The sequence below is a fragment of the Macrobrachium rosenbergii genome, chromosome 5 (assembly GCF_040412425.1).
Source record: "Macrobrachium rosenbergii isolate ZJJX-2024 chromosome 5, ASM4041242v1, whole genome shotgun sequence".
NCBI classification, from domain to species: domain Eukaryota; kingdom Metazoa; phylum Arthropoda; class Malacostraca; order Decapoda; family Palaemonidae; genus Macrobrachium; species Macrobrachium rosenbergii.
Window position 1 is genome coordinate 50,347,535 of NC_089745.1, and position 20,747 is coordinate 50,368,281.

Consider the following 20,747-nt stretch of genomic DNA (forward strand, 5'->3'; position numbering starts at 1 on the left):
GGTAACCTGTCTAAATCTATTATGATGCCTAAGTGCTACTTTAGACAAGCAAGCACTGCCTCCGGTCGAACTATGCTCCCTTGCATATGTGTTAAGGCCCTCACGTCTTAATCAACGTAAGCAGGTGTATATTAACTAAATAGTTTCAAGCAGGATTTGAACACGGAAATATATCACGTTTATGTAGTCCTTATAGGGACTATAAAATCGGATATCAGACTTAGAATAGCAAATTACAATTAAACGTAACATGCTGCGCGAATAGTATGGTAGAATACAGCGTCAGTAATATGTTTAAAGAACAGAAAAATAAGTTTTAGTCCTGAAGCAAATTCCCTTTAGGCTAATATCACCCCCGTTCATTTATTGATTTTTTCCTCCTATGCTGCATGGTAGAATACAGCGTCCATAATGTTTTTAAGTGTAGAAAAATAAATTTTAGTCCCCAAACGAATTTTCTTTAGGCTAATTTCATCCCCGTTCATTTATTGATCGATGTTTTTCCTCCAATCTGCTACTTTCCAAGGTGAAGTCGAAATCTTCGGTCTCGGGATCTCTTGACATTTCATCACGTCGCTGGTTTCGTGTTTGTGTGCGTTGGCAATTCATGCTTACAGCATCAGCATTGCTATAGGAAGATGCAATCACGTCAGGTCTTCCTTTTTAAGTTCTTGTTCTTGGTTTTGCCATTGGTACTGGCTGAGAACGTTGCCGAGATAATGCGGTGTATATTGTGTATTTTTTTTTAGCCTTTTTTATGTGCTGCTTTCTTATGGAGTTTAGAACTTATTAGACAGCGGTGTGACCAGTGTTCTTTAGATGACGCAGGAGCATAAAAATTTTGGTAGTAATGTTTATACATTTAAAAATATATCGTGAAAGTTAGCGACTCTTGTTTTTGCACGTTGATACACCTAAGATTTTTTGTGCCTTTTTCCTTCTTATCATTTAATTTAGCAAAACATTCTTTTAATTTCTAGTTATTAATGATAATCCTCTCTTGCTTCAGATGACATCTGCTGGGGAAGACACCGACCTGGAGCACAAGATGGACGCTTCGCACTCTGAAGAAGAAGAGCCGGAAATGCAGCCGTGTCCTGTCGGCAGAGCTGACGATCAAGATCCTCATCGGCAGCATCCTTCAGCAGTCAAGGATCAAGTCGGGTCAAATAGGATGGCGCAGCTTCTAGCCATTTATCAGAAGAAGGCGAGTAGTTGTTATACGGATAGGAAAACATTCTTTTATTGTAAATCTTGTAGAATATAGGCCAAATCCAACCGCTGGGACCCATGAGGTCATTCAGCGCTGACACTGAAATTGACAGTTAAAAGGTTTGAAAGGCGTAACAGGAGGAGAACCTCGCAGTTGCACCATGAATCAATCGTTAGGAGAGGGTTGAGGAAAGAAAGATGGAAGAGAGAGAATGTGAACGGAGGTACAGTAATAGGAATGAAAGGGGTTGCAGCTAGGGGCCGAAGGGACGCTGCAAAGAACCTTAAGTAATGCCTACAGTGCACTGTGTGAGGTGCACTGACGGTGCTACCTCCCTACGAAGGGATCTTATACAGTACACACACGTGCAATGTACGTAGTCATGATAACATCCAATGCGTTTGAGTGCTTGCGCTCGCGTATGTGTATATATGTGTATAATAGTTTTATGGAGCTGAAATAACAAAGCACATAATGCGAAATTACAACGGATATGAAGAAAGAGTACACGGTAACAATGAGCATAATGTGGAATGAAAGTTTAAATTTATTCCACAGAGGGACATGCACGCATTCGCACTCGTGTTTAGCTTTTTTTTTTTTTTTTTTTTTTGCTATTTAAATCGTAACTAACTGACATGAAACACCCTTTTAAGGCGTTCTGTTCTTTTTTTGTTGTGTTTCATTTACGTTTTTTGAAATAAAATTATAAGCAAAATCTATTTCCTCAAAAATTCAAGGAACTACGAATGGAGTTAATCTTTCGACCAAACTAAACTGGCGAAATTGTGTGTTATTTACGTGTTTTAAAGTTCATTTACTGGAGTGATCCAGTTTGCATGAGATTCTTCTATTTGTTTAGTCTTCCTTTTGTTTATTTATTTATCTCTTCGTGTTTGTGTAACGTCTAAACGACATTATTTGATTAGAAGTGAATAAAATAATTAGTGCATTTTATAGTTCAGTAGTCTGAAACGTTCGGTAAAAAACTCGACTCCCAGCCTGACCGCTGTCAGCTCAGACCCACCGCCACCGCACTGCAGGTCAAAGGTGTAACGGGAGGTCGGGGAAGGTAACTCGAGATTTCCAATTGCGGTTTCGTTGAGGTGGGATGTTTGCCCCGTGTCAATTGCAGTCGTGGTGGCAAATAATGTATCAAATAATTTATCGTTCGCAAAATCACATGTAGATATCGTTTCGGTCCATTTTGAGTTAGAGTTAATGAAGCTGTGGCTGCTGCGAGCAATGTAATTTCCTTTGAAGCACAAGGTTTTGAGAAGTTATGATAGGATCAGAAGAGGTAATTTTATGAAGTTAATTCCTTAAAACAATTGCTCTCTTCTTTTGTGTCATTTATTTTTTTGTGCGTTTGTAAGAAGTATTTTTTAATGAAAGTGGCTGAAAATCCATTATTAAACGTCAAGACATATAGTTTCAAAGTAATTCATCACCTATGCTATATCCAGTTGTATACATTCATGTATTGCATTTGTTTTTGCGATTTCATGTCCTTGAAAGATACCATTACTGTCAAATCTCTGTGTAAGCATTTGCACATTCCGTTTTTCTATGCATTACGATTCATTCATATAAATGAATAGTCCGGCTTTTGTACCTCGAACTTTTTGTCCTTGCTTACTTCCGTAGTCGAAGTTGTGAGGAGGGAGGCTATGTTTTGACGTGTGTGTGTGTGTGTGTGTGTGTGTGTGTGTGTGTGTGTGTGTGTGTGCGCGCGCGCACACCCCTCAGTAGCATATCTCATAGACAGGTGAACAAAAATGAATTCATCTGAGCACTTGGACAGTATGAAGTGACCTTCCCGATATTATTAACTTGGAGAAATCAGCTGAGATTTGATGATTTGTATCGGTGAAATACGTCCAAAGTATTATGAAATGTTGGGATTTATGGTGATTTAATTGCTTAATAGCCTATTAATTTTTATGCCAACCTTTTCGTATGCAGTTTATATTGACCATACATGGTAAATCCAAGTGTTCATTTATACAAGTTCATCTATTCATTCTTAATTAACCTTGACATAGGGATGTTCTCTACTTAGGGTTTTTGTTATTTATTTCCCTTGTCCCTTTTTGTTGCACATTTAGTTTTTTTTATACATAGATCACCTCTTCTGTAGAGGTTTGACCTTTACGTTTTCACCTCGCTATTAAATCTTTTGTTGTTCAGAGTTTTTCAATTGTTTTTCTTATTTTACAAGATCCATCTCCTTGACCTGTTAGCCATGTTGTACTTTTCCTTTTGTTGTCTTCTATTAATGTATTTGTTGGTCTTCATATTTCCTCATGCTGCCATTGTCGCCTGGTGACATAAAAGCTCTTATGTAATAGTCCCGATCTGTTCTTTGAAAAGCCTCTGCATTGTCATCCATGACGCTTCTTCAACGCAAACTACCCCCTTGTGCATTAAAGTTCAGTCTGTCGCATACAATACTTTTAACCTTTGCTCAGTCTATTTGCCTGTGCTCATCAGTCAGTCTGTGTGCCTGCACATCAGTTCCTCTGTAATCATAAACTGTGAGGTAAGGAGGAGTCAGCTTCAGTCAAGTAAATAACCGTGTGTACTTTGTACTTCTTAGCTGTTTGTCTGTTGTTTCTGCTCAGCGACAAAGATGCTTTTTTATTGCTTTTGTGTTATTAGGTGTCATATTCTAGTAATGGGAGCATTCATTCCATTAGGTGCAGCGGCCACTTGCCCATAAATATCCATTATGACGTCATGCTGATTAAACATCTGTGACGAGGCAACCTTGGGAAGCATATGACTAAGGCCTTTCTCTTGCGTCATCCATGTTTAGTATTGATGGATGCAGTTGGTCATTATTATTATTATTATTTTATGGTTATCAGTGCACATGATCTAAGGAGCTTCATGGATATGACTAACATTTTTGATTTTGTTAGAGTTGTCTCTACTTGTGGTCTTCATGCAATATATTTTAGGTACAGATATATTGGTACTTTTCAGTAGGTTGCTTCCCAGTATTGATATAAAGGAAATTTTGCAAAACAGAACACGCACACACACACACACACACACACACACACACATATATATATATATATATATATATATATATATATATATATATATATATATATACACCTCTCTTGTGGCCGCGTGGGTTAATGCGTCCCTGTAGTCCTGAGTTCCTGTCCTTCGCTGGTTCGAGCCCACGGGACGGCGTACTTATTATAAACTAAAAAATTCCCCTTCGGTAACATATATGAAAATATATTATTTCCGAGGTAGAGCGAATTGGATATTAAAGGACGTTTGTAGCTTACTGATTGTATATGAATCACGGTGATGTGATAAAAAGTCATATATATATATATATATATATATATATATATATATATATATATATATATATATATATATATATATATATATATATATATATATATATATATATATATATATATATATATATATATATATATATATATATATATATATATATATATATATATATATATGATTGAGTATATACACACAACACACATATATACAGTATATATAACATATATCTCTATTTCCAGCATAAAACTCACTATTAATTACTACCACATTCGTTCCTTCCGCAGGTCAGTTTAGTATCACCCCCAAGTGCAGAAAACCTCCACAACATTAACCACATACATCTGCACGAAAATGCTCATAAGCAGCTTGTTGAACCCCTACATACTGTGTCATTTACTTTTCTCTTGAATATTAAGGGTCTCCCATTCCACTTCCTCTTCTACTGCATTTACTCATTAATTCCCAGGTGTTCCTTCTCCCATTTATCCCAAACCTTCCAAATTACAGTACACACATCAAATTGTCGTGCTTTGTTCTCTCTACATACATTATTATTATTATTATTATTTTTAATACAAAGCAAGCAGCAACCCAGTAGAGAAAAGGAACCAGAGAAGCAAATAATGAAATAAGAAAGAGAAATAACAAGGAAACAAATTAGGTAAATAAATCGAACAAAAATTATAAATAAGCCATGAAGTGAGACTCTTTGTCATCCTGCTCAACAAGAAGGGTAGTATTTGTTTCCAGTTGCTCAGGTGTCATCATTTAAATAATTTTTGTATCTTTACATTTGCTGCCTGTATTAATTTTGGTGTCTGGTGTGTCTGTAACTAGGGGAAATTGTGCATTTGCCAAGCTTAATTTTTGCTTAGAGAAACAGCCCTTGAACATTTGTGTGTGATAATTATGCCTCTGAAATAATCACACGATACTGAGAGTTTCCTAAATCCTTCCTTGAACAGGTAAATTTCCCAGCCAATTATTCATACATTTATAACAAAATGTGAAGTTCTAGGCATATGGAGGGCTGTAGATTGATGATAGAATTGAAAATTAACATAAAGTATTATAATAAAACCACTGAGTAGGGCAAGTTTTGTTTTTGTAAGTGAGAATTGGAAGTGTTAGATGTTAGTATCCAGGTTAGAGATTTACTTGAGAAGAACTCAAAAGGAATGATGATATTTAATCCCTTCCCACAGCTAGAATCTCTTGTCAAGGTCATCCTTATTCCCCTAGGTACTCGTTAGAATTCCATTTTTTAACTATTTTCATTCTTCTTTCCAATTTTGTAGCATTCCATTTACAATCCATTCATTATAGGCATAAAATTGTTTTCAGTTCCATATTTTATAAATAATTCTAAGTTTTTAATCTCATACTGACACCAAAACCTCATCTTTCAAAGTCTTTAGAAATTTATATTTTAAAATATCCTTCACCTTTTTGTAAATTTTTCATTCCTTATTTTCAACTTCCCTTATTATTTTTTGAAACATTATACTCCATAACCTAAACTAGCATTTTTTCTTACAGGTACATGACAGCAAGAGAGTCATTGTCCGGTTAAAGCAGCAGAAAGATGCACAGCTTCAGTCTGTGATAAACCAGTTGTTAATCCTTGAAGCTCAACTTAGACGAGAACAGAAAGGCATCATTGGTCAACTGGTAGAGAGGGATAATGTCATTGCTGCGCAAAGACAAGAGATTGAAAGACTTAGACGAGATAATAGACGATTAATCAACAAGTTGAAAAAATTTAGTGAGATGTGTGAAAAGGCTGGAAAAGTGGATCAAACTGAACCCAGAGTGAAAGTGAGCAGAGTTGACTCCCCAGAAAATAACATTTCACCCAGTAAAGTGCAGAATACAAATGTTGGAAATTCACCCATCAGAAGCAAAAGTTCATCTGGGATGATACGTGTAGCCACTAGTATATCAGAATTAATTAGTTCGAATAACGATGTTAGTTTGCTGAAACCCCATGAAACACACAACCATGTTGTTAGCAGTAAAAATCATCATTCAGTGGAATATGTTAATCCAAATGTTGCCTCTGTTAGGGCTACAACCAATCGTGTCTTCCATAAGCCTCCTATTGCTGAGAAGCCTAAGAGTTTGAATCGTCTCCTGCAGATACATCCTAACAATAAAAATATCCAGCAACAAATTTTTGTCACTTCGGGGGAGAAAGAGTGCTCAATAGTGTCAACCATCAGCAGGTTGTTAGAAGAGGAGTCTGATGCAACCAATACTGGTGGATCTTGTAGCAGTGAACCCTCTTCTCCAGAAGCAACACTGAAACCTGTCACTCCAAGAGTCATACGTTTGGCACGGCAGTTTGAAGAAGGAATGAATACCCATAATACCAACAGTCTTGCTTCCAATGGTTCTCCAGAATTTCTGAGAAGTGAAGAACAGACTTCAAAGTCATACATCATGGATGAATATGAGGTATGTCAGTATTGTATTTCTTTTACATGTTCATGGGCTTCTTCATTACCTTATACAAGTTCTAAATCCTATTTCTGAATTGAAGTACGTTTCAGATTTTCCGTAGTTGTAAGTCGTCCTTTTAAATCAAGTCAAATGTAGTTAAGTAAGGCCATATTCTTTATGGAACAGAGTTTGTGTACTTCATTTTGAAATGCATTCAAGTTTTTATTTTACCTTAGAAAAAATATCTTTGAAAGTTACCTCAATTATTTGTTTCTGCAAAGCAAAAATGTGTATTCAATGCAGTAGTGCCTTGAAACTTATTTCATGGTACAGTCCAGTAATGGTAGTGTAATTAAGTTTAAAAAATGAAACGCTGTACAGTGCTTCTAATGGCCTTGAAGTTATTAAGATGTGGGTTAGTGAGTTGTCTTATAAAATTTTAACATTCATTAGCAGTAATTTGCTGCCATATAGTAATTAAAACTTACATAATGCGAATTCCAGTTTGATATATATGATTAGTTTAATCACAGTAATTAAATTTACCATTTTTACAATGTTTATGATTATATTTTTTTAATTAGAAATCTGATTTTGCAAGAGTGGAAAGTGTTGCTGATTGTCTGATTAGTGTAATTCTTTATTGAAAAATTGACTGCTGAAATTCTAAGCAAAGGTCCCTTGGGTTGAGAAGATTAAGGGACTTTAGTTAGTCATTATTGATTTAATTTATTGAGTTCGTATGTCCAAAAACACAATCTGATAAGATAACAGTGTCATACATGTACAGTACAGTGTACTACATAGAATAGTACTTTATGGTTATTAGTTTTAAAATTGAACCTGATAAGGTATATTTATTTATTCCTTAAAACATACCATTTTGTTTTTCTTGTATTTCCAGGTTACAAGTGGATATAACAGTGATTCCATAAGTGATCATGAATATGAAAACATTCGTCTAAATAACAGTTCAGAAATCAATGTTCCACCAAAACATGATTTCAAGGCAGAGAACAAAGATGAGGAAAATGATGAGGATAATTATGTTATTCTTCGAGCTGTTAAAGAGGAGCACGATTATGGAAACTGGGTAATTTTTTTTTTATTTTCCTTGTTACCTTTACATACTTGTTTGAGATAAGCTGCCAAGTATAGTATTTTGTATTTACTTGAGTTTTTAAGGTGCAGTTTATATTACTTATTATTTACTTGACTTTTTTCTAATTGTTAATGTGTATCATTTGCTGGGTGTGACGATTACTGATTATATTTCAGAATAGGTTGTTAGCAATAATTACCTACTTTTACTGAAGATAGGCAAACTTTTTCAACAGTACAGTAGGTACATACTTGCCACAGATAGCCAAACCAAAATCCTCTAGATGATTGCAGTTCCCAGTGCCATAAAAATATCACTGGTAATGGCTAGATTTTTTTCATTCTTCATGATGTACAGTAGGATAAATGGGAGTGGCAAAATAGTACTTGTTATTTTTTAACATTATGGACTGAAGTATTTTTTTAAACTGTATGAGAGAGTAGGATTAGCTGTTAATGCAACAGTTTGTTTGTTTTGAGCATTTGCTAATGGGGAAGTGGGATAAGTTGAAAACTAAATGAATACCTATTTTTGTATACATGAGTGATTCTTCATTGAAGCCATATGTGATTTAAGTTTTGAAGTTCTATGGCATCAAACTTCAGTTAACCATTTTTGGTCCACTTTGAATATAACTCTTCTGCTTGAAATATTTTAATTGATCAACTACCATAAATTTACAGTTAAAATTAGTCCTAAGCTAGGGCTTGGGTGAGCTTGGAACTTTAAAATCTACTTCTAACCATCATTGTTTTGATAGCTTATTGAGATTTTAAGGAAGGAAAACAATCACCCTGTAAGAGGAGTTCCAAGGAAACTCTAGATTTCAGTCTTTCTCAGATTTCATGGAAACTAATACAGTATTTGCCTTCAATAGGCACATTAATTAGTTTTTACTAACTATCCATTGCATATTTTGATGGGTATGAATCTGAACAGTGGGCAGCAATCAGGATGTCTTCATTAGAAGCTCTGATTTACATGCTATGAATTATAGATTTTTAAGAATATACTTTTCTTTGACAGATTGACATTCCAGAGGATCAACATATATATTCAAATGTTGAATTTGGTTCTGGTTTGCTGGTTAAGAACATTGACAGTGATGATGGCGATGGATATACAACGATTGGTCTTCCTAGTGAAGATGCTGGTGACAGTCCTAATTCACCTCTGAAGAGAATTGGCAGTGGTGTTTTGGAGACAAATTTAGATGCTTCACCATCAAATGATCACCAGGTATGTACTTTTCATTATGCATAAATGATTTTATGCAATTGTAATGCATAAGCCATTGACTAGTACTATGATTTGGATTACATTGTTCTGTATCTATCCTTGCTTTGAACAGTGACATATGAGGCGTAGTCTTTTAGTAGTATTGATAACTTGCAAAACAAAAAGTGTAGCAGTGTTTTGGACAGTGTAAGAGTACCTGTCCAGATGTTAGTCAGCCTGTTTAATGCTGAAATGCTTTGGGAATTAAAAAAATGTGTATGTTTATGAGCTATTACAAGTGAGTGTAGTACTGCCCTGTTTGTTATTGCATAACTCTTTCTTTTGTCACTTTCTGGTAATCATAACTTGTGAACTTTGGAGTGTAGTGTTGGTTATCAGTATTTTTCTTGTAAATTAGCTTATTCCATTATCATTAAATATTATATGCCTAAATTTAGACTATGCTAGCTACTAACATTAAAAACTGATTAGTGGTTGTGTAGAGGTGCAGTGCATTATGATACAGTAATTAATGAAATAAAGTACTTTTATTATGTATGAGCTAAGCATCATTTCAATGTTAAAACTAAGCCTTGGCACATTTTGGTGCAAGGCAAAACTTTGTTGACTTGAATCTGATAGTCTGAAATTCATCAGATCTGAAGAAGTGAGAAGCAAGCCTGGAATTGGATATTACAAATTTTATATGGCAGTGAGTATAGGGTTTTAATAATCGACTGTATTCCAGTTGTCTGAAACACTAAGGGTTGCAGCAGCAAATGTTCCAAGGTCTCGGCATAACATCAACCTCATAATGGAAAGGGATGGTGATCACATGACTGAAAACTTTGAGGAATTTACATTGGACTCTCTAGAACTAGAAGAGGACCAAGGCACTGAAGGTTTTCATGGCCAAGGGAAAGAGAACCTGCCTGCATCTGAACAAAGAAGGTGTGGCGATGGAGCAGAAGCGAAGGTACGTAAATGGTTGTGTTTGACATGTTTTGTAATAAGCTCATGTATTTTCTTTTTATTTCATCTCTCTATTTCTGATATTGTTAAACCACTGATCTTCATGTTAGTTTGCATAAAATGAAAGGTGGTTCCATTTTTAAAGAATACAGTGTAGTGTTATGCCCTCAATGCTTTTTATTGTACTGTATATTGTTTTTGGGCATTATATTTATAAAAGCATACATTGTATTCATCTAATTGTGGTTACCCTGTTGTTGGAAGCAAAACAGTTCACATGTATAAGGACTGTAAGAATGATAATTATCATTCATTATTTTGCCATTGCAGACAGAGAATAAAAAATTCTGCAGTACTCTGCCATCAGCTGTCTGTCATGTTAAGAAGTTTTAAAAAAGCAAACACTTCGAAAAAATTTATCCCATTTTTACAAACACTAGTATTCAGCACAGGAACTGAAATTGTACAGTATTCTTATTAAAAAAAAAGGTAAAGTAAATAATAGGAGGAAAACTCAATGTAAAGTAAATGAGTACTTTTAATTAATATGTTTAGATATCAAACAATTATTATCTAAATTGAGAATGAGAAACATTATATTTTTACTCAGCATTTTGAGTTATTTCTGTTTTATCTTTGCAGCCTGATTTCATTCCTGTTTTTGTCAGAAACTCTAACTTGATAGTTATACAGTTATTAAAACTGTGGTAACTCATTAAATAATAATAATAATAATGAAATCTTGGTTTTGATAAATGCCTTTTGTTTCAGATGAACTTTCGGAATAATGAAGAGGCATCTAGTGGCCATACTGACAGCAGTAGAGAAGCAGCAAATGGACCTGGAAATGGTCCGTATGAAAAATTCCTAGAAGCTACTGGGCTTAGTCAGAAGTCTATATTAACTCCTACACGGATGTTCTCAAATCATAGGTTAGTTATTCATTACTTGTCCTCAAATCATAAGTTATTCATTATATAAGTGATTAATAACATGAGGTATTTTTTCACTACATAAATTTCATTTTGGTATATGAGTAGTTCTGGGTAACTTCATGTGAACAGTGTATAGCACTAGTACTGAATCCTAAAAGAGGAGCTAGCAGAACACTTCCAAGCATTTTAATGGCATTTCCAGGTCCTACAGTTGGACAAAGCCCAAGTTGGGTCTGAAGTGGAGAAGACTGAGGGAAATTATTTCACCAGCAATTTCGTTGAAATTGTTTTGTTGGGTATAAATTGGAAGAGCCAGTTAATAAATAATCGTATTCAGGTTTAGCAAACTGATTCTGTATTTTTAATTTATAAAACACAGTGGTCACTTAATGGTACATATCGCTTTGAAAAGTGAACTTTGTATTTTCATGTAAATGGCAATGAATTGGTTTTGTTTTGTTCCAACCAATATAAGTAAGTGAGTAAACATACTTTTTTGACTAACAAAGACTGTCCAGTCCTAATCACAGCCAGAGGAGATAGAGTTCACCTGTCCATTGTATTATATGATAAGATGTGTAATACTGGAAGTTATACAAAAATGTATCGATTACAATTAAAATATATAAGATTCTTGACATTCATCCTAATTACATCCCAGCCAGAAAATTTAAACACTTTTAGGGCTGTAAACTTCGTGAAAGTGAATGCTAATTCATGTCAGTATATGTAAAGCTGGTTTAATAAGGGGGGTCTGAATTAATTTAATATGTTCATGTATTTTAATATTTTACTTACATTTTTACCTATTTATTTTGTTGATTTATTTTTTGTTTTTAGCAAGTGATCTCTTCTTTGTTACTTCTCTCTAATGAACACCATATTCTTTGGAAGCTTGAAATTCAAGTTAATGGCCCTTGTGGGCTCGTTCCATATGAATAGGGTTTATCTTCTGAATAATAATATTACTCAACTCATCTTTATATAGCTAGACTCAGATATATGATCTACTCACTAAATAACATGGAATAATGTACTTTTGTTAAGTAGAGGTCTGTTTTGCTACAAGTTTCTCCTATCTTCTTAAGCATAATTAAGTTTTCTGTGTGTATGAGAGATTTTTGTGCATCACACTAATCAACTCTCTTCTGCCCACCTATTGAAAAGCAAGGTAAAGGCAGTCATGGAGAAGTATGCAGCCAGTGTGGTGTAAACTTCACTGATGTCTTTTAAAAAACACTTTCATTGTCCAGAATGTTACAGTAGGATGGAGGACTCTTCATCTGTATGCAGATCAGATGTGTTTAAAACTGCACCTGTTTTCTGAACTTCGTCGGGTTAACTAGTTAGGATTTGGTAGCTTCCTAAGTACAGTATTCATGTTTTGCAGTAGCAGTGTATATGATAGAAACATTTTTTTTGTCTGTTTAGAGGAAACATTATTTATTGGCTCCAAATATTTTACCTTGGACTGTCAGCCCTGCATCTGGCTATTACAAGATGACATTTAGTTGTATGGGCTCACATATGAGTTTGACAGCTACATGTAACTTGACTGATGGTTGTATTGGTGCAGAAGCTACACTTCTGCAGTTTGGACTTTTCTTCATCAGATCGCTTCAGGGTGCTGTTGCCTACAGTGTGCCCTTTTTGACACATAGGCAGTACTAGAGGTTCTTTATAAGAAGGTTTGTCTGTCTTGCAAAAAAGCAGAAGTGTTAAGTATTGTGGTTACAATACTTAATAACCTTCATAAAAAGTTGGAATTGACACCTTCACTGAGTGCAGCCCACCAAGGTTGCTGATAAATACAGTACCAGTTAGCATTAATCATTCAGGCATTGGAAATGACAGCTCACTGTATGGAACTCTTAATTTTCATGTGCCCCATGCATCATAACGATCATCTAACAGCAGATCATTTTACCCCCCAAAAAACAAGCCATATATGTCCTTTAAAAGGGGTCCTTGAAAGTAAGTCCTTTAGGTCCTTTAGAAAGTTAAAAGGTTCACAGAACTGCAACAGTTCCCAGTTTCTTACCTTACGGAAATATAGGTAGGGTATGCATGTTCCCAGTCACTTGGTTTGGGTCATTTCTTCAGGAAGTAGTGTTCATCGGTGTGTGTGTGTGTAACTAACTCCAAAATGTTTATAAAAATCTTTGGATTTCACACAGTCAATGAGACTGGTGAGTCAAATTTCTAGATACTCACAGGGCTTGCCCAGAGTGTTCTTAAATAACAGGTGGAAATTGGAGCAAGGTAAAGTTAATGATATTGGACAACTAACTATGAAGAGTAAAGGAAGAAAAATAAAAGACTGAATTTAATGCAGCTCTGGCTTGAGGGATGCTGCAAAGAAGTTTTAGTACAATCTGCAATTTGCCATGCATGCCACACTGAAAGTAGTTCCTCTCAAAAGAGTAAGTCTCCTTGTGCCTGATCAAAACTATGGCACTTGTCACCTCATTTAGCCTTCACTAGATTGGGCTTATAGGCATGCTCTTTATGGACAACGTTTGCTAGAGAGAGCATAAAGTTATCATTTGCATTTTTCACATCACTTAAAGAGATATGTATTCACAGGTCAGAATTTTTTAGTTAAGGTCAAGTCAGAAGCTGCTATAGGCTGTAGAAAGAACTTTTTTAGAACAAGTCTTGAACTGTGCATTATCAGTAAACAGGAAAATACTTGAGATGTCCAAGGTTGAGATTTTTTGGACATATGACAAGAAGAGACAAGGAATAGGGGGTCAGGAAAGACCAGTTGGAAAGCCCAGAAAATTAAAGAACAAGGACATAGGAAAAGACCATGAGCATGGACATTCTGGTAGAGAGTGCGCAGGACAGAATAGGTTGGGGAAAATTTCTCCCCCATCTGACATGGTAAAGGGAAAATCTGATGTACAAATGTTAAAGACGAGTGGTACAGCCTTTAACCCACCAATTCGTACATCCTGTTAAAATCCCTCGACATTAATAGTGTATAAAGAATTCTATAACTTTTGCCATTTACTTAAGTTTTGTGTTTAGTTGATTAGTGGTGGCTTGCTTGTTATTTTATAAATTAAATTTGTTAATTAAAATACTTTCTTACAGGATTTGTCTCTTCAAAATAAAGTGCAACCTTTGAAAAGTAGTAAATCGTACAATTTAAAATATTATAATTTTACTCCGCAGATCAATGTTAAAACCTCGAGATATCAAGCACAGAGATAAGTTACGGACAACTTTTACCTCGCATTCAGCATATGAAGACTCTCAGAACTCGTCAGGCAGCTATAAGTATTGGACTGAACCTTACCTTTAGCAGCTACCTCAAAATATTTCCTATGAATGTACATACCGTAGTGGCAATTAGACAACTTTGTAATTATGAATTATTATAAAAAATATTGATTGTAGAAAAATTATTTATAAAAATGTTACAACTGCTGTAGCTCTTAGTACCAGTTTAACAATTTGAATTACTAAGCCAAAGAGTAAAATGCTGATGATTCAGCATCTGGAATGATGAGTATAGGTCATCTTTTAAATTACCATTTTCAGTTTCTATAAACAGTAACCCTTTTATGGTCAATTTTTTTTTTTTATATTGCATGCTGTTGACAAGGTTTTGTGACCTCTTACAAGTTTAACTGTTGAATATTTTTTATTTAATTTAGAATGCTCTTTACCTTTTATCAACCTAGCTGCTCTGAAAAAATACCTTTACCCTGAATTGTCTGCCAGATACTGAATTCAGTATATATGTGGCATAATTACATATTTTCCAAGTGATTTTTTTATGATTGCCTCTTGCTTTGCCCATTTTAATACTATATAAATGAAAGGAAAGATGAGGCATCTGCTATCTAAGTGACAGTTTTATCATTGGCTTAGAATTTAGTGTAAATTAAGGGTGTGGATGGGGAATTAGTACATGGAATTTTATAGTACAGCCTGCATGAACACTGTTGTTAGTTTTTGTTTTGATGCCAAATTTAACTTTAGAAAATAGCATTGTTTAAGTATTACACATTATTTTCCCACCACTACTGAACTCAACAGTAAAGTAGTGTCTCAGACTTATGTTGTAATTTTTTCCATATTTATATATGTATTATTAGGTTGTAGTTTTTTCTTGGTGATGGATATTCATTTGGTCATGTTTGTGTACTAAAGCTAATTCTATACTCTTAATTTCACTCAATTAAAAGCTTGGTGTAAGTGAAACATTTTGTTGAAAAGGACAAAAATAGGGAGTGCAAATGGTCTTTGCAATAGTCAAGCCATTTAATACCAGCTAATGTAAAACAGTTTCAACTTGATAGTATTTGTAAGGCAAATGCTAATTTACTCTTAGGATCATTATTTAATACATCGTCAGACTGACTGTATGAACAGTAAAGAATTTAATGGTACATTGTAAGGGTAATAAGGAAATGGTATGATTCATTTACATTGCTTGAGTAGTCTAGCTCCACTTAAACTTCATAAGTGCTGGGTTTAGATAAAAACAATAATTATGTACAGTGATTTGTGCTGTGCAAACTTCTCATTTCAGAAAGCCCTAAATGAGTTTACCCTCTCAATTCATTAGATATAATGAATTCGAGATAAGTCAGCAAAACTTAGTGGGTAATTCTCTCTATATTCTACGTGCAGGGTAGTCCCCCAAAATTTTACACGTTCTAAATTGTCACTTCTGGGAAAATGAATATTTTTCCATAGTTTCCATCGATCATTATTGAATAAGCTGTAGATGGTCAAGACTTAGGCGGCTTATTTTGTGCTGATGTGACCTAAACTTGCAGTTGCAGTAACCTTTTATATACTATGAGGTCTAACCATAATTATGTTCATGGGGCCGAGTCCGTCCTCTGATTTAAAAATGCACCTCATCACTGGAAGACCAGAATGGTGTTTATAATTCACTAACTGATGCTCTGACAGAAAGTACATCTGTTAGCTTTTATTTTCCCTCTATCTTTGCTTGTAAATCTGTATTTTATGGGAAAATATGTAGAGCATACTATTGTTACAAACTTCTAGTTGACTCTGACATGAAAGTTAAGGGTTGCCACTGAGACCTTTTTAGTTCTTAAACAGGTATTCTAATTAGGCTGAATTTGTTTTTCATTGTGTCCATCTTAATTTATTATTAAGAGGTTAGTTATTTTGTTGCAAAATAGGCTTTGGCCATTCTTTGCTGTCTCCTGCCCTGAATACCTTGTTTCTTTATCCACTGATGATTTAGAACTGTTAAAATTTTCTGGGACCACGCTGTCTGAAATGCTTTTATGCACTTGTCATTATTTCCTTACAATGATCATTTTATTCAGCTGAGACCTTACAGCGATCAGATTGTTTGACTGGGTTGTATGTCCTATAATTAAAAGTGCTTTTATATGTAATAGCTGAGTGAAAAAGCAGGTAGCACCCATTTATTAGCAGCAGTGATTTATAGTTTTACTTTACAGTTACAGGATTCACTTACATACTAAATGTAAAAAAAATTATGGAAAAATATGATTATGCATGTATATAATACCGGTATAAGGTATTAATAACTTCAGAAGCAGTTTCTTTATGAACTTCACACAGTTGCTCTTCATTTACTTCATTATACACAGCCATTAAATCCTCATTGTTATTGTTCTGTAGATGTTCACCAAATTTGACTGAGAAGCATTAAATATAAAATCAGTTTTGCACTCAAGTCTTAAAAGCAATTTTTGTGTCCTATGAAGAGAATGACATAATTGTGTACTGGATATAGGTTTTGCTCAATTCCTATAAATATTATTGAGGTCAAAAACACATGTAACAGTACTAGTTACTGTAATTTTATTTCACATTATACAAGTAGCAACATTTTAGACTAGTGTTTATGGTGTTTGAGATTAATTTGAAGGTAATAAATGTATGAATTTAATTAATACATATTTCATTACCTAAATACAAAAATTTTTTGGGAAACATTTTGGTACAATATTTTTATCCATGCTGCTAGCAACATGAGAAAAATTTTTGTGAACTTGTTTCTGTCCTGAATGTTTCAGGCCTACCAGATTTTTCTGTCAGAAAAATGTGTATTTTCTGTGTTACCACCGCACATTTGCCATCTGGATCCTAGGGTATTGTTTTAAGTTACTTAACTCTCTCTCTCTCTCTCTCTCATTTTCAATTCTTTCCCATAAATCTTCTTTCAGTTCTTCACATAAATGTACTTCGTAACTGATGAAAGGGAGAATTCTTTAGAAGGTACTGGATCACCTTGAGAATTTAGCTATACTATAGGCTCACTAACATCATTCCAATCTTTTTTATTGTGTTGGGAAAAATAGTGGTAAGTAGTTACCAAGGTGTTAATTGGTTAATTAATGCTTGTATGTGGTGGTGCTAGGATTTTGTATTTTTTATAATCTCATTATTTGCAGGATCTTTTGCTATGGCCCAGTACACTATCACGGTGGCCCAGTACACTATCACGGCATCCCAGATAAGGTTTGTTGTTATGCACTTACATGTTTCATATAGAAGAGGACACAACATGGTGAGGCAGTCAAGCAATACAGCTGTTGACAAGTTTGCTTACCTTCACTGAGACTCTTTGGTCTTCAGGTCTACCAGCTTGTGATTAACTTGCTGCCTGTCATAATGATGTGTCCATACATGCCTTGCTTGCTGAACAACCAAGACACTTGTGTCTAACAGCTACTCCAGCAGTGGGCTCAATTCCCCTTTGAATGACATATTCCAAGTGTCTGCCCCACTGATGAAGGATGCTTTACTGACTATGACTCCTGCTCCAGATGTTAACACCTTATCTACTAAGGGATTCAGAGCCGATGAAACGCGGTTTTTCGGCAACAACTTATTATCAAAGCATCGGGTAAAGGTGAAAGTTGGCAAGCTTATATTTTGTAACTCTACCTAGTTTTTGCAAGTATTAATTGGTACCTAAGTTTGACAGTTTTGATATTTATAGAGTAAAATGAAGTTGTCGATGCTGGAACTGAGAAAATCACAGACAAGGATCCTAAAACAATTGGTGACGTACTCCGCCCATCCACTAGGTAGGTGGTGGATGGATAAGCTTACACAGTCTAGGGTTCGACAATTTCGTTAATGGATAGCAGGATATGGACTTGCATCCGTGCTTGCAAGACTGCATTTGTGCTACGGCTTGCCACTTTGTAAATAAGCGTGAAGACCCGTGGCAAGATTTAATATAGAGGAAATAGGTAATTATTTCTATAGAGTGGGTAATGGTTACTTGGCCACTCCAGAAGTGTGGGTGTGGGCAGGAGCTGTTGGGCAATCATGAACAATATCCATGTGAGCATGGAACCAGCCATCATTGACATCGCTAGCGACAAAAGGACGGGGATGATGACCTTTTCCTGTAGAGTGTTAAAGTTTTATTTGTACATCTAAATCATACAGTACTGTATATATTAAAACAATGATTATAACAATATGTTCCTCATTCAAACTGATTTCAATATATTTGCCTTTCCATGCATGTCAATATAAATTGTGTTACATTTGATTGATATTAAGTAGGTAAAAATAGCTTGCCCTCAGAATCTTGACTCCTACCATTACCTTTTATTTGCAGCGAGTATATGAGCACTGTTTAGGGTGCTGTATTATATAGAAAAAAAAAATAGCAATGGGTTACATTATTAACTGAAATAAAACAATGGCGGTGACCTTTACACCTCTAATAATTGAGGGAAATGAGGTATCACTGCCTTTCATTTGAATTCTACTCCTAGAGACTGCTCCTGACTTGCTGCAAGCAGAAGGCTATAATATAGAAATCTGAGTTAAAACAAAATGGATTGTCTTTTTGTATTCCTGCCCTGAATAGATGTAGATCTAATAAATGAGCTATGGACTGGTTCAATATGTGGATGAATTACATACACTGAATTATCTGTAAAGTAGAAACAATACGAATATCAAGAAAATGGAATAAATCCAAGCTAACAACTTTAGTCCCAACAACTGCTGTGGAAGTTGTGATAAAACCTCCACAAAATAATAATAATAATGAACCAAACAAAAACTTCTTTCAGTTTTCTTCTGCAGATGGAAAGAGAAACCCACAAGATTCCTGTGTATAACTTGTGTACTTGTAAATATTTACTTGAATCTCAAGTACTTTCAGGTCCTAACTGTGACCCTTTTTCAAGAGATGTGAAGGTAGTCAGGCTGGTTCAAGGCCCAGCAATCTTCTGGAACTTCTTCTCCCTGTGCTGTCATTTATATGATGGCTGTCCTGGTTTCCATTCTCTTGAGAGTTGTTAATCTCCTCCTGTCGGTCTGATATCCTGATCTGATGGTCAGTGGGATTAACCCTTGTGGTAAGTGAGTGGTCACCATCGGTCTGTTGGGCAGGAGACCTAACCTCTAGGTCAGAAGGGTCGATCTTAGCTTCTTTTAATATTAAAGCTCGGCTTATGGGATCTTCTGAGGTAAATCCTTTCTTTCCTTCTATCACTTTAATCTCTCTGATGAGTGCCCTTTCCACTACCCTCCTATGACTGATGTTATTGCTTTTGTATATAAGCCTACTGTTTTTAAAATCCATCCTATGGTCCTTTTCCCAACAATGCCTAGCTATAGCACTCCCTTGTGAGTTGAGCAGTACTGCTCTTCTGTGTTCTTGGATTCTAGAACACAGAAGGGCAGTACAGCTCAACTCACAAGGGAGTGCTATAGCTAGGCATTGTTGGGAAAAGGACCATAGGATGGATTTTAAAAACAGTAGGCTTATATACAAAAGCAATAACATCAGTCATAGGAGGTTAGTGGAAGGGGCACTCATCAGAGAGATTAAAGTGATAGAAGGAAAGAAAGGATTTACCTCAGAAGATCCCATAAGCCGAACTTTAATATTAAAAGCAGCTAAGATCGACCCTTCTGACCTGGAGGTTAGGTCTCCTGCCCAACAGACCGATGGTGACCACTCACTTACCACAAGGGTTAATCCCACTGACCATCAGATCAGGATATCAGACCGACAGGAGGAGATTAACAACTCTCAAGAGAATGGAAACCAGGACAGCCATCATATAAATGACAGCACAGGGAGAAGAAGTTCCAGAAGATTGCTGGGCCTTGAACCAGCCTGACTACCTTCACATCTCTTGAAAAAGGGTCACAGTTAGGACCTGAAAGTACTTGAGATTCAAGTAAATATTTACAAATTACAAGTTAAACACAGGAATCTTGTGGGTTTCTCTTTTCAATAATAATAATAATATTATTAATAATAATAAAATTGAGAATGATAATACTTGTGAAAATATACACTTGCCAACTTTCACCCTTATCTGATAATTTGATAAAAAGGTGTTGCCCAAAAACTGTTTCATCAGCTCTGAATCCCTTAGTAGGTGCTGAAAATCTTCCTCTTCGACTTTTTGTCACTGTTTAATCCTCAGCCCTTTCAAATGGCTCCTAAGGATTGACTTCGTTCCTCATATAAGGTTGCACCTCCCTAGTATGAAGAATACCAACAGTGATGCCAGCAAGCCTTGAG

At 35.3% G+C, this 20,747-nt stretch overlaps 1 protein-coding gene across 5 annotated transcripts in view; it reads left to right on the forward strand.

Moving 5' to 3' along the window:
* Positions 1-17,126, forward strand: part of LOC136838772 (uncharacterized) — a 96,399-nt gene extending 79,273 nt beyond the window's left edge. For all 5 annotated transcript variants that reach the window (XM_067104276.1, XM_067104275.1, XM_067104277.1 and 2 more), the window contains 7 exons: positions 1,010-1,207; positions 6,080-6,997; positions 7,887-8,075; positions 9,111-9,323; positions 10,051-10,278; positions 11,046-11,206; positions 14,390-17,126. In XM_067104276.1, the coding sequence (XP_066960377.1) occupies positions 1,010-1,207; positions 6,080-6,997; positions 7,887-8,075; positions 9,111-9,323; positions 10,051-10,278; positions 11,046-11,206; positions 14,390-14,519 (2,037 nt within the window). In that variant the 3' untranslated portion in view covers positions 14,520-17,126. The remainder of the gene's footprint in view (positions 1-1,009; positions 1,208-6,079; positions 6,998-7,886; positions 8,076-9,110; positions 9,324-10,050; positions 10,279-11,045; positions 11,207-14,389) is intronic.
* Positions 17,127-20,747: the final 3,621 nt, after the last annotated feature.